The 14,034-nt window shown below is 39.3% G+C and overlaps 3 protein-coding genes across 3 annotated transcripts; 2 read left to right on the plus strand and 1 right to left on the minus strand.

The window, feature by feature from the left end:
* Window positions 1-118: 118 nt before the first annotated feature.
* Window positions 119-5,290, minus strand: ctsf (cathepsin F). The gene is made up of 14 exons (XM_085903114.1): window positions 4,891-5,290; window positions 4,107-4,217; window positions 3,825-3,906; window positions 3,084-3,139; window positions 2,871-2,943; window positions 2,392-2,505; window positions 2,136-2,284; window positions 1,923-2,019; window positions 1,763-1,843; window positions 1,563-1,682; window positions 1,312-1,376; window positions 1,137-1,227; window positions 724-782; window positions 119-615 (listed from the first exon to the last, which is right to left on the minus strand). The coding sequence occupies exons 1-14, from the start codon at window positions 5,128-5,130 to the stop codon at window positions 541-543; spliced, it is 1,413 nt and encodes a 470-aa protein (XP_085759240.1). The 5' UTR covers window positions 5,131-5,290; the 3' UTR covers window positions 119-540.
* A 248-nt stretch (window positions 5,291-5,538) lies between these two features.
* Window positions 5,539-9,769, plus strand: aup1 (AUP1 lipid droplet regulating VLDL assembly factor). The gene is made up of 13 exons (XM_085903140.1): window positions 5,539-5,557; window positions 5,991-6,047; window positions 6,398-6,535; window positions 6,672-6,822; window positions 7,025-7,212; window positions 7,403-7,475; window positions 7,597-7,670; window positions 7,968-8,034; window positions 8,172-8,274; window positions 8,358-8,489; window positions 8,770-8,909; window positions 9,007-9,095; window positions 9,422-9,769. The coding sequence occupies exons 2-13, from the start codon at window positions 6,007-6,009 to the stop codon at window positions 9,465-9,467; spliced, it is 1,242 nt and encodes a 413-aa protein (XP_085759266.1). The 5' UTR covers window positions 5,539-5,557; window positions 5,991-6,006; the 3' UTR covers window positions 9,468-9,769.
* Window positions 9,770-10,286: 517 nt separating this feature from the next.
* On the plus strand, window positions 10,287-13,815 carry fnta (farnesyltransferase, CAAX box, subunit alpha). The gene is made up of 9 exons (XM_085906533.1): window positions 10,287-10,480; window positions 10,759-10,844; window positions 11,171-11,285; window positions 11,465-11,569; window positions 11,706-11,832; window positions 12,073-12,221; window positions 12,403-12,465; window positions 12,628-12,817; window positions 12,886-13,815. Exons 1-9 carry the CDS (start codon window positions 10,359-10,361, stop codon window positions 13,033-13,035), a joined length of 1,107 nt encoding a protein of 368 aa, XP_085762659.1. The 5' UTR covers window positions 10,287-10,358; the 3' UTR covers window positions 13,036-13,815.
* The last annotated feature ends 219 nt before the right edge of the window (window positions 13,816-14,034 follow it).

The raw sequence follows: 14,034 nt of genomic DNA on the forward strand, positions 1-14,034 counted from the left end.
AATACGTGTCATTGATCCTTTTTTGTCAAAATAGCCTCCTAATTTATGTCAACCTCTGCAGGTGACACTATACAACTTGTTTATGCAAGTAAAGAGAAATCTTAAAAAAGGTTGAGCCTTTCATTTTAAATCCAATTTCATTTATTTCGCACAGCTTCCAACAAATAAAGCAAACCACCCAGTTCAAAGTTAAAGTTTACTCAGCCAATGTTAACAAAATGGAGATTAAAATTCACAGCACAGTGGCCTAACTATGACAAGTGCCTCATACAGAAATTTACTGTCAGACAAAATGATTCAAAACCAGTGATTGACATAAAATCTACTGTAAAATAATTTCCAATTTCAATCAATCATTCTAAAATTAGTAGCAGTAGCGCTGGCATGCATTTTAAGGATGACTAGTTTGGTTTAACAGTAACATTATAGGAGGTCGTGTGGGTGTGGGAATGTTGTGCAGTCTCGCTCAAATGTGTGTTCACATGATGGTATTGTCTATATGCGGATGAAAGCAAGAAAGTGCAACTTTTTTTTTTTTTTTTAGCTGACAACAGCAGATGAAGCCATCCTGTTGATGCCACATGCACTGGAGCCCCTGTATAGGTAGTAGTAACCCTGTGTGAGAGAGAAAAGCATCAGCAAACAACAGATGACGTTTTATTGTGCTCAGTTGTCATTTTGGTACCCACAAAGACTGAAAAACTTTTGCCTTGGATTTATTACCTGCTCTCCATAATCTTCTCCCCAGCTGTTTTTGATGGCCCAGAATGGAATTCCTTTACCTGAAAAGAAAACAAAACATAATGATCAGGTGAGGTCTACTTTGTAACGCTATTTTAACACAAAACATTCAAACTTAACATGTCAATGATTTGTGTATTATTATTCTTTATCGAGTCAAGTCAAGTTTATTTATATAGCCCTAAATCACAGGCAAGACTCAAAGGGCTTCACATATACAAAACATTGACAATTATTCTCGAACATCCCCTGATCTTAAACTCCCAGTTTATGTTGCGGATTCCCTAATAAACTCTGAGACTACTTTCTATCACCCTGTTAAAGAAGTAGTCTGTTATTTGAACCATTGAACTACCAATCATAGAATTCAAGGAATTCATCAAAACTTGACTTACGGTCTCCATAGCCCACCAGAAGCACTGCATGGTCAATCATCCAAGGATTACAGAAGATCTTAAATGGGTGAGACACACCCTTCTTGTAAAACTAAACAACAAGTCAAATAAAAGGAATTAGACATCCTAATCACTACTTCTTCTCAGTGAAGTAAACGCTGATGCTTTATTTTACCTGCATTGCAAAAGCATTCAGAGCTACAGAGACGGGGCCATTCTCAGCCAACCAAGCTGCAATTTCTGAGAGGAAAAAAAAAAAAAATCCAACACACATAGTAACATTTGCTACAACTGTAATGCTGCCTTTAGGCAACTTTACATGGTCGGGGGCAAAACCTTTGTTTCTACAGCAAATTGGCTTTGTGTGTTACATCTTCACATTAAAATGTCAGTTCAAATTTTTTTTGGGCATCTTTGTGCTCTCACCATTCTCATCTTTGGACAACTCCACAGAGCTGTTGATGTAGGCGGCCACCTTCCAGCTGGTGAAGTCACACTTCTGCTTATGGCCAGAGTAGGAATAGTCACTCTCCAACTCCAGACCGCCTTGGCGCGCACGCACGGGGACCACAATCAGCACAAAGCTTAAAAGTTTTTTAAGTACCGCTCGGAACAACGGGATTTACCGAGATTCTCAATGGCTTCATAAGCATTCGATGGCAACCCGCCTCTGCACGCCTGATCCAGCCCGTCACAGTCCACCAGCTCTGAAACCCACAAGTAAAAGAAATACACACATCAACTCATGCTTGTATAACGAAACAAATTTCTGCGGCTGAACATTACCTTGTTCCGACAATGACTGCAGAGTTCCGTTTTTCAGAAACCACTGCCCTTCGATGTTACCTGTGACTGAAAATGCCCAGCAAGATCCACACATACCCTACAAGACACAAACAAGAGAGTAAAAAAAAAAAAGCACATCAAGAGAAAGCAGGCAATGTGAGTTATATTGCTGATATTCTATTTGACATGTAACTCTTTCCACTGAGGTGGTACCTGGTTCTTAACAGGACTAACAGCACCGTGATCCCTCCAATCCCAGCTGGCAGGGGCGGGGCTTCGAGCTGAGGGTGCCAATTTCATTGGTCGCTGAAGAGTCCACTGGCTCAGCAGCGGGTTCAGGTAAATTGAGCGAAACTCTTCCTCTGCAAGCAAAGAGAAACTGATGACTATCTTTTGAAAGCAACTGTAGATCGAAAAACAGAACCAAAGATTATTTTTGTGTCTGGAAACAGTGTGGTGGGATACGCACCAGTGAGGTCACTGAACTTGGTGATGCCGTACTCTGCAGATCCTTTATCTATAGACTGGATTTTTGCCGCGGTCTTAACATTTTCATGAAAGATCTGCAAGCGTCGCTCAGACTCTGGAGAGTACAAAATTTAAAAAAAATATATACAAATATGATAACCACAATTTGTGTATTGAAATAAACTGAATTAGTAACATGAAATGCCAATGAGTACAAGAGGAAATGAAGTTTACATTTTTGTTTTGCTTGTGCAGTGTAAAAAAAAAAAAAAAAACATCACAAGATACTGTATAGAAAAAAACGAATTCTATTCAATTGTGTTTGTTGATTGTCTGCATTGTCATGTCCACTAGCAGCTCACACGACATTCGGGAAAGGCAGCATTTTACGCAGAGGCCTGGGTGTTTTTGTTCTCGCCACCACATTCCTGATATTCATCTGAAGTTGTGGAATGTGCAGTATACTGTAGACATACTCACCCTCTTGGGTGTTATAGACTTTATTGTATTTAATCATGAAGTCTTTGAAAAGTCCCAGCAATTCCACAGATTCCTGGTAAAAAAAAAAGAAGGTCAACACACGCTAAACAAGGCAAATCTTATCCAGAGGTTCAACTTGATTGGAAATATATTTACTCAACCACAGTTACATTTAATGTCTGCATGATGTTTCTTATTTTTTTTTTTTTTTACCTCCAGAGGCTGGTCAGGTGAAGCGTCCTTAACTGTGGTTGTTTCATCTGGTATAGCTGGTGAGAAAGAAATCGGAATATTTATTTCAAGTTGGAATAAATTACTATGACTATCATGTATAGAACTTAGTGTTGTAAAACTGAGATAACCATCAAGTTGAGCCAGTTGTGGAAAGACTGATATGAAATGGACACTGGTAAAACCCATTCGCACATAGACCATTGAAAATGAACATGTATAGTCAAGCTTTTATTTTGAAAATTACCATCAAAATCACCATCTTTCTATTTTTGACTTTTTATTTGTTTCAAAATATGGGTTTCAAATGAAGGTTAGTGTTTCAAAGTAGGGCTTTCTATAGGGTTAGGGTTTCAAATTAGGGTTTGGGTTTCACAGTAGGGTTTTAAACTAGGTTTAGGGTTTCAAAAACCAGAGATCTGTTTATAAATAATTAGGAATAGAACAAAATGTAGGTATAAACATCCCACTGACGTGCCTTGCCGGGGTAAAGCTCAACTCTATATGGCCTTGGCATAACGTATGACACTGACATTATGTAACCATGGGTTATAGAAAGTCATACTTCATTTTGGGACATCTGCTTCAAGAAACGCTGCAAGTGATTTGAGACCAATTGAGATGAATATGAATTGCTGCATGTATAGAAATAGCAACAATATGTATTTCAAACAACCTTCACCCTTGCTTTGGCAATATTTGCTCACTTATTTGCTTACTTACCCTTTGGTTGACATTTCTGTCTGAGCAAATTCGAAGTTTCCTGCCAGGGTATGTCCCAGATTTCAAACACACAAACCTCAGTCTAACAGGAAAAACAACAAAAAAAACAAGTTTAATAGTTCATCAAGAATCCTTTTAAATTGATTCCGACTGGTGCAATGTCTACATTTACATTGAGCTGTGAAAACAATGAACGACTGAGTGTGCACGTCTGTGGTGTCGAGGTCACATGACAAGAAACAACACAGCTGAATTGGAACGAAAACAAGACAGCCTGCCTACCTTGAGCTGTTGGAACTCGGGATAGAAGTCACAAGTTCGGAGCATGGTGGATTTCTTGCACTGAGTATTACTCATCTCTACTGTTATAGTGTAGCGGATACCCTTGATCAGCTGGAAAATTAAAAAAATATGTATATTGTGATTTAAAAAAGCATCTCATTCAGTTATTTATACATTGTCCTGATTGGTATGAAAGAAGATTAAAATATTTGCTTTTTCTCAAAAAACTGACTATATTTATCCCAAAAATATGCAAATTTATTTTCGGAAAATTGACATTTTAATCTTGTGTAAATCTTCCTTTGTTTCAGGTTGGTCCAAATTTCTTTCACGCTTTGGCGTGTAATATTCTTGTTGGATTGCTGCAGGTTTTTTTCAGTTGTTGAACTTGATCTGTCACAATGCCAGCGTGACAAAAGGCAATCATTTGGAAACTGTCAACACGCCATTTCCGTTTAGGTAAACAAGAAACGATTGAGATGTCATTAATCTGATGGAGTTAGAATTCATTTGGTAAATAAACATTTTCCTCATACGATTTCATCAAGTTAGCGTGTGCAAAGCAATGCTTTCTATTTGTACTGTCATTTCAAAAAGACACGACTGTGCATCAAATGACTTTAAATTAAGCCGACTACAAGCCTGACGCACTTTCAACATAGCAAGAAACAGATATTGACAACAGGTACTTATATTTGAAAAACATCAAAACATAGATATATATGAAGTATACTATTAAACTTTTAAACGATTACATTTTAAATTGTGGTCATCCTATTCCGACCTGTTTGGTTGCGGAGATGAGTCGGCTGACTTTGCGGAGGTGCATCGCGTTGGAGCCCAAGTTGTAGCGCTCCTGAGCGAACTGCAGCGCCTTCTTCAAACCCGGGTCGCTCTCCGTCACTTGGATCGGGGAACCCGGAGGTCCCAATAGAGGCCGGTCCATGTCATTACCGAGTCCGAGCGTAGCGCCGAATAGAGCGGCCAAGGCCACACAGACAAAGGCCTGACACCTCAACGCCATGTCGTTCGAGTGAAAAGAAGAGGCCGAGTGTGCAGATCGTTCTGTTAAAATGCAGGCAAATTGATTTCCTGCCAAAACAAACGATTTTGTTTTTTTTAGCACAAGCGAGAGAAGCTGTTGTTGCCAAACAAATCCTGGAACGGCTTTGTGGGCGGAGCCAGTGATATCAGATGGTGCGTTCAAGAACTTCTGTTGCCGACATTTTTTAATCACAGTCGTTTTGTAACGTAAGGTAACGAGTAATTACTCACTTAGTAAAATTAACTTTAAAAGAAATTAATTTACAGTACGTGTGATGAAGTATAGTACATGCCCACATGAGGACAACACAAGTGTGGATGATGCTTTTATTTTGAAAGTAAAACTCTAACGTAGGTTTAGTAACGCACTAAACTACCTTCTGAAATAGCTGACGTATTTTCACTATGTAAGACATGTTAACCAGCCGGAACAAACCTTTGCAATATTTTGTAATTTTGCTTTTGATCTACTATTATAGTACGTTATCAACGATCGTAACATCATGTTATTACCGTTTTTTCCTTTCTCTTTCCATGGTTGTTGGTTTTACTTTGATGAATCTGCCCCGGAAGTGATCCAGCTAAGGTTATCGGAACGAATACTCAGCCTTGCTAACAGAACCGAATTTTCAGCTAACTCGTAAACTTGCACTTGTGGTTTTGTAATAAGGTTTCAATCCAAATTTCGTCACATCCTCGAGTAAACAATAACTTCCACAGAGGTTTGCTGGCTGCGTGTCCTTAGAATGACACGGTTGTTACTCTGAACGTGATGAGCCATTTATTTTTAGGTAGAAGCATTTGGTTGTTGCTTTTATAACAGTGTCCTCTTGCGTTAAGATTTGACGGGGCAGACATGGAGACTCCGGTTATTGAAGATATGATCGACTTTTGCCGGTAAGTCATTGAAGGTTATGTAACGCTAGCTGCCACATCTTCGCAATTGGCCATTAAATTACCTTTGCAGCGATATAGACTGGAAATCTATAAACAAGACCTCATTTCGATGTGAGCTAATGCTTCGATCCAAATGGTTATTATACAACTTGTTAAACGTATCACATTTGCGAGACATTATTGCTACGTGTCAAAAGTAAAAGCTGGTTGAGGTGACAGGTCAACTAATTTCGCTCTGTACGAATACCAATAAATGAAATTGATTCCAAGAATTTCCAAAATGTCGTTTTTGAATATTTGATATAATTTTCTATGTTATCTGCCTCATTATTCCCATTTGATTTGCACAGGTTACCCAAAGACACACTTGTCTTTCTGCTGTTGGTGATTTACTTTCCAGTTGGCATTTGTTTAATGTTATTGAGGATTTTTATTGGTGTCCATGTATTCTTGGTCAGCTGTGCACTACCTGAAAGTTTTCTAAGACGGTATGTAAATGTACATTATCCGTATTTTTCTTTCTCGTACGGCAAATTTGATTGTTGTAAATGTTGTCACTGAATGTAAACGTGCTCGCTCACACTGTTTCATGCAAATACTTGTTTTTTCTCTCTGTCGTAACAGATTCATTGTGAGGATTATGTGCTCAGTCTTGGGAATGCACGTGAGGCAGCAAAATCCTCGATCTAGAGACAAAAATACCAAACTTTACATATGCAATCACGTGACAGAGTTTGATCACAATATAATCAACCTCCTGACCCCCTGCTGCACTGTGAGTCATTCTGTCTTGATCTCTTATTTTACTGAAGGTACACTTAACTCTCCAACGTGGAACAAGTTTTGTGCGACTGATTTACAGTTTGGGCTGAAATTGAGTCAATCAAAGCCCATCCTTTGATGCTCACTGCTGTAAATGTACTGTATGAATACTGAATGGCCCAACGTGTGAACTGAGCAATCTGTGTTCTCATCAGCCCCAGTTTGAGGGCTCCACAGGTTTCGTATGTTGGGCCAGAGGCTTCATGGAAGTGCACTCTGCGCTTGGCAGGGGAGCGATAGGCGAGTCGCTTCAGAGGTACTGCTCCACCGAAGGTGCCTCACCATTGCTGCTCCTCCCTGAAGAGGACACCACGAATGGACGCGCCGGCCTGCTAAAGTTCAGGTCGGTGCAGCCACTTAAAGGCCCCTGTGTCTTCAGATCTGATTTTCTTTGTATTTTCCCATGAAAAGAATATTTCCAACACGTGAGCTTGCCTGTGCCCATTCAGACAAATTTGTTCATAATTATTTTTGATAATGTTCAACGGATTTGTGCACGTTCTAACCAATCTATCTGTCTTCTTCTTTCTCAGTTCTTGGCCCTTTTCTCTGACAGACTCCATTCAACCTGTGGCCTTGAGGGTTGCAAGACCTCTGATTGCTTTGGTAATATAATTGACTTAAGCTGTTATTTGAGGTAGCGATTAGATTTCCATTGTTTGTTAGGAAGCTATTTCAAAACTTCTTTTGGAAGTATTGATATATATCCGTCTATATTTGTCTGCAGAGCACACCTGAGAGCAGTTGGTTGACAGAGCTGTTATGGACATTTTTTTCTCCAGTTACAGTGTATCATGTAAGGTACTAAATATCTTTGTATCATTATCTCTTTCATCTTGGTTAAACTGTCAACATATGTACAGTATGTACTACAGTACAAAATCTTGTCATGATATGATAGAAAAGTCGCAACTCATCTGGCACCAAAGCGAATTAGTTTTCCGTGAATTGCTCAAGCGGTTAATTCGAAGCTTCCAAAGAGGAAAAGAAAGTCTCACGTAACACCTCTATTTAATTCCAATCAGATGAGACTTTTTGTTTGTGTGTGTGTGCTTAATAGTTGTCCAAATATCCTAACTTTTCCCCTTCTGCCGACAGTTGGTTGCCATCAGTTTCACGAGAGGATGGTGAGTCTTCACAGGAGTTTGCCAACAAAGTCCAGGAGGTAAAATAAAGCCACTTGAGTAGCAATTTGCTAATCTGCATTGTCATGTTATTGCTGTGCTTTGGCTGGCTACCGTTTGTAAGTGCTCACTTCCGTTCCAATTAAACTGCGATTACTGCGTGATTTTGTCCTTCCAGCTACTCGCCTGCGAACTTGGCTTGGTCACAACCAAGATCACTAAGGCCGACAAAGCCGAGCACATCAAAAGGAAACGACACGCCCTCCCACAAACGTCTACGAGTAAGCGAATAAATCAACGGGACGCCAACAAACTTCACCGCGCCGCGTTCGTACTTTGATGGATGATGTCTTTCTCCCGTTAGGCTTACGACCTGGCTCCATTGGCCTCGGTTTCACGGCGCAGGGAACCGATGAGCCTCGGATAGCTCAAATGGCCCAGCAGGTGAAGGATGTACTGCCCCACGTCCCCCTGAGCGTCATCACAAAGGACTTGGGTATGACGCAGCCAGCACACTCTTACTCCCGACATCCAACTTGTGCTGTCCTCAGCAAAATCTAATCTTGTTTGAAAAGCAATTGCATTGAGCTGCTTCAACATCATACGCCAAACCAGGAGTTGACTTTAATTGGGACGTTGAGAAAGTGCTCAGCAATCAATAAAGTGGCCAGTTAACTGGGACCGTGGCAGTCAAGTTGACCAGTAAAGATAAAATGTCAAGTATGACCTACGTTTCCTCACCCGAATCTGAAAGTTGCCTTTTGGTGATCTTGCAGCCAAAACCAGTTGTGTTAACGTCACCATAACAAACCTGTTGGAATATAAGGAGGGATCTTCAGCGGAAGATTCGGAGGAGTCGCCATTTGGGGCTTCAGTGAACAGCACTTTTTCTTCCACTTGTGCTCAGACATTAATGGTAATTTTGAATTTCAATTTTGAAATTTAAATTCATACACATTTTTTAAATCAATTGATCTTGATGTGATTTGAATTTCTTTTTGTGTTCTCCACAGCCTGCTGCAAAATCTTTTGGGAAATCAGCTGTTGACAGGCATTTGTCCCTTCAAGAGCGGAAAGAAGCGCTGTACAATTTTGCAAGAAGGTTTGAATTACTTGTGCTCATTACTGTTGTGACATATTGCAGCATCCGCTATTAGCACAAAAGAGAAAGAGGCTGCCATTTCCATTACAAAATGATATGGATTGGTTCCTAAATCTTGGTTTAAGCAGGACCTAGCTTTTTATCAGAGGACACATTTGTAACTATAAAATAGCACTGATTGAAAAATACAGGCACTGATAATTACCTCCAGCAGAACCTCGATATTATTATGTCACTTGAAGAAGCTGAATATAATAAGTATGTCAGTAACCGTGTTAACCCATATTAAGGTGTGTAACACTCCCACTTCCCTATTTTCTTTCCAGACGTTATATTGAAAAATATGGATCGGATCAAGAAGACAGTCACTGAACACTTTGGTGAGGTCAACAAGAAAAAAATAACCAGTCTGTCTAGTGCAAAAGATGATTTTTTTATTCAATCAGCTGGTGGCGGTGTTGGGAAAACAGATTTGCTAGACAGTTCAAGGAATGTTCTCACCAAATACAGTTTAAGTTGGTGGAAAGGTGAATAATGCATGTGTTCAATTCTTCATTCTTGCTGATGCATAATTTTGATAACACTTTGTATTATGATCCACTGACTGTGAATCATCTATTTATTTTTATAATGTTCAGAGTCATCAACTACAAATAAAATTCAGTTTGACCTTGGCTTTGGTGGAATTATTTATAACACAAACCAGCAACCGGACTATCTGGATGGTCCAATGCAGATCATCTGAATGTGATATTTTAAGTTTCAATATTTTGTACTCCACAAATTTTTATTATAAGATATATACGTATACAGCATTGTTAATTATAGTTTCTATTTATTTCGTCTTAAATGTGTACCATCTCAACTTGAAATAAGTCTTAATAGCAAAATTAATTTTGTACCAAGACAAAATTACATTGCCAGCGTATTTAATTACTGTGTACAAAGAATTCAATCGATCCAATAATTTAACATATGTTTCATATTGAGATAGAGCAGCATAGTGGGGTGTTCATATTCTGTATGTATAAATTAATGGCTTAATGCTATAACGGAAATTACTTTTCATGTTAGGACAGAACTGCATAGTCGGTGGAGTGTTAAATTCATGCATAGACAACTGCAACGTGAGAAAGTTTCAACAGTTTTTCTATTGTAGCAAAATTTCCCATTGGCCTTAAATGCAACTTCGACTCAACCCGGAAATTGCGTAGTAGCCGTTCCTTCCCCGAGCATTGTGATTGACAAGCTAACAAGTGAGCAATGTCGGGGATTGAGGATTATTCCAACGATTCTGTGACATTTAAGGATGATAACGAGTTTAATGTAGAGGCGGGAGACCACGTTGACGATGACTTTGATATTCATCGATATACTTTTTACAGGTATTATTTCATTACACAAACGTAGTTGGGTCCAACTAGCTATCTCCTCATTTAGTTCAACCAAATGTAGCGTTCACTTCTGAATGTGAATGGAAATATTTGGGGGTCAAGCAGCAATTTGTATTTTGCACTTATTTAGTACACAAGTCACTGAACAGCTTTTTTTTTTTTTTTTACTTTTTGACTGCTGTAATTGTGTTTAAGTCTGATTCTTAAACATGAGTTTTCTTATTAATTTCAAAATTGTCAACTGCCAAAGTTCGTGTTGTGTGTTTCAGAGACAGGAAAGAGTGGGCTGACTTGGAACCTGTTCCTCAAGATGATGGACCAAATCCTGTTGTCAAGATTGCTTATTCTGAAAAGTGTAAATTTGGTCAAATATTTGGCTTTTTTTTTTGCTGGCTGACAAAGTTTTGAAATGCTGTCTGCAACGTGGCTTTGTCAAGTTCCCAAAGATTTACAGTGCAGTTAAAAAGCATGTTTCCTCTTTGCTTGTATATTTTGTCTCACTTAAATGTTTACTCTAATGAAGCCGATTGGCAGTTTTAATATCTGACAGACAACGCCAGAAAAATCTATTTCTAAGTAACTTTTATTTATTGAATGGAAAACGATTCCAAGAAATCACCGCGCACCACTTTGTCTATTAACGTGTCGAATATTTCAAGCTGTTTTTGTTTTTCCCAACAGTCTCTGATGTTTTTGACTATTTCCGTGCCCTGCTGAAGAATGACGAAAAGAGTGAACGAGCTTTTGCCTTGACAGCAGATGCTATTGAGCTGAACGCTGCAAATTACACAGTGTGGTGAGATCACAGTTTGAATTTATTTTATTTGGAGTTACCGTAGCCTCCATTTTTAAATAGCACACTGTGATCGTTCTCTAAAGGGTTGTTCATACGTAACACGATCCTAAAGTCATATATTTTAAAATATTTTTTGGCCTCATAATAATGGTTCTGTACTGTTATGTGGAAACGTGCAGGCACTACAGGCGGGTACTATTAAAAGCGTTGTCAAAGGACCTGAGGGAGGAAATGAGGTACATTACAGCCATCATTGAAGATCAACCTAAAAACTACCAAGTTTGGTGAGTGTATGCAATAAATGCTTCAACGGAACATTTGTTTGTGCTAAATCATTGAATCCGTTTTTTTAATTCAGATTTTGCAGTTTTGTTGTATTTTTATGGACCGAATCAGCAAGCAAGTTGTTCTCACTTCCAGGCATCACAGACGTATCGTGGTCGAGTGGTTGAATGATCCCTCAGAGGAGCTGGAGTTCATTGCAGACATCCTCAGCCAAGATGCAAAGAACTACCATGCCTGGCAGCACAGACAGTGGGTCATCCAGGTTAGTTGTGCTACTTGAAGAACAGCTGAATTTTATTTGGGGTCAATCAGAGAATGTTGTGTATGAGTTATGATGTTGGGATAGGGTTTTATCCAATATTTCTTTGTCTATGTCTCACTTTTTGTTATGAAAAGCTGGCAGATGAAGACTACATTAGGAAGAGTCGAAATGTACCAATGTACTCCGTGCTCGAAAGTTTTAGTTGTATTTATTTTTGCTACCCCTTCATCAAACTTTCAGGAGTATAAACTGTGGGACAACGAGCTGGAGTTTGTGGAAAATCTCTTGGATGAAGATGTGAGGAATAATTCTGCGTGGAACCAGAGGCATTTTGTCATCACACACACGACAGGGTTCTCAGATCAAGTCATTCTTGAGAGAGAGATTGAGTAAGTGTGGCACTTTTGCCGAAAGCTTCTTCAGATCACATCTGTCTCAGAAACTGTCAACAGTCCTTGCATGTGTATGACAGAAAACCGAAAAGCGTAAATCTCAAGTGTTGAGTTATGTTTTGGAAATGATTGCTTCCTAACTGACTTAATGTTCCTTTTATTTGTATTTTCATGTAAGATACTGTCTGACCCAGATCAAAAAGGCCCCCCACAATGAAAGTGCGTGGAACTATTTGAAAGGGTAAGGCATTTGCCAACAAAAGTTCATATATAAAAATAAAATAAAAACTCAGGACTGTTTTGTGAATCAAGATTTGACTCCATATGATTGATTCTCAATTTGTCTGAAGTGGATACGTCAATCTTTATTTCTGACTGATACTGGTTTTTGTTTCTCCTTCAGGATGCTTCAAGACAGAGGTTTATCGTCTCAGCCCGGGCTGCTTGAGAAAGTCCTGGTGCTAAAGGAGACGCGTTGTTCATCTTACCTTCTGGCATTTCTCTTTGATTGTTACGAGGATGCTTTGGAGAACAGCAGTCAAAAAGGACAATCAGAGAAAGACCGAGTGGAAACTTTAAAAAGAGCTCTTGAAGTAAGTCATTTGACTGTCTAGTGTTACTTTGCAGTCTGAGACGTGTGTATTTGTTTTTCCCTTCCAAGATTTGTGAACTTTTAGCCGAGGAGAAGGACACCATCCGCAAGGAGTATTGGCTGTTTTTGGGACGGTCTTTAAAGAACAAATATGGATCGAGTGAGCCAGTTGACGCTGAACTTCCGTCCCTGGCGGCTGAGCAGCAGGAGATGAACTAGATGCCCAAGTCCCATTCCACTCCCATTCATTTTCACTGTACTTTGTTATTGCCGCTTTTCCCCCTCAAACAAGTGTCAAGGAGGGAAAGGAATGAGAACGATGAATGAGATACAAAGCAGATATGTGTAAAGTCCTTCCTTCAAAATTCTTATCGGTTCAAATCGGCAGTCAAGCTTCATTCATGTCGTTCTTATTTTCATTTGGCTGTTGTCGGTGCACACTTCTTTTAAAACACCTTTAAATTGTGTTCACGTGACATGTCACTGAAATCCATTGTCTCACTTCTTTCCGTTCTTTGCTGGTTCAGTAAAAATAAGGTAAGGCAGCTTTATCGGAACACTTATTTGTTCTGCTTGCTCCTCTGAGTCGTGCTCCTGCGGCAAAAGCAGCCCTCACAAACACATTAGCACTCAGCAACATGGCCCGAACGCTGGGAGAGCGTAAATGGATAGACTTGACTTCATCCAGCTGTTTGCTTCATTTCAACTGCGTGCTTGCTTCAACAGCACTCCTGCTTCTTGGCTCATTTGTACCCATCGTCAGCATTTATATAGAATTACCAGATGGTGTGCTGACCTTTGAAAAATCGGTTTTGTACGACAAACCAGAGAGTAACTGTTCACTTAAAAATACTTGGTGTCAAATAAAGCAACCGGATCAACTTCATCTTTATGTGAGGACATGAAGCATCAATGTGAGTACTGACAGCGCTCTCTGCTGGTTGAAGGCTTGCTGTACAATTGAAACGCTGTACAAAAATAAACCGAAGTGAAACTTTACCTTCTGTTTGTGAGATAAATGTATCAAAGTACAAATGAATGAGAAGATATTCTGTACGTATTTTTTTTTCTCAGGGGGCCTGCAAAACTATGAAACATTTTTTTTTACAAACAAAGAACATTTTTCAAAATATGCTGATGAAGATTGGTTGTGTTCCCTAAGGGGAATGGGTCAAAATATGGAAAAACAATTCCCGGGAAGATCGGAAAATACCCTTA

Source organism: Syngnathus leptorhynchus, chromosome 2, assembly GCF_054491065.1.
Source record: "Syngnathus leptorhynchus isolate UIUO chromosome 2, UIUO_Slep, whole genome shotgun sequence".
Classification (NCBI taxonomy): Eukaryota; Metazoa; Chordata; class Actinopteri; order Syngnathiformes; family Syngnathidae; genus Syngnathus; species Syngnathus leptorhynchus.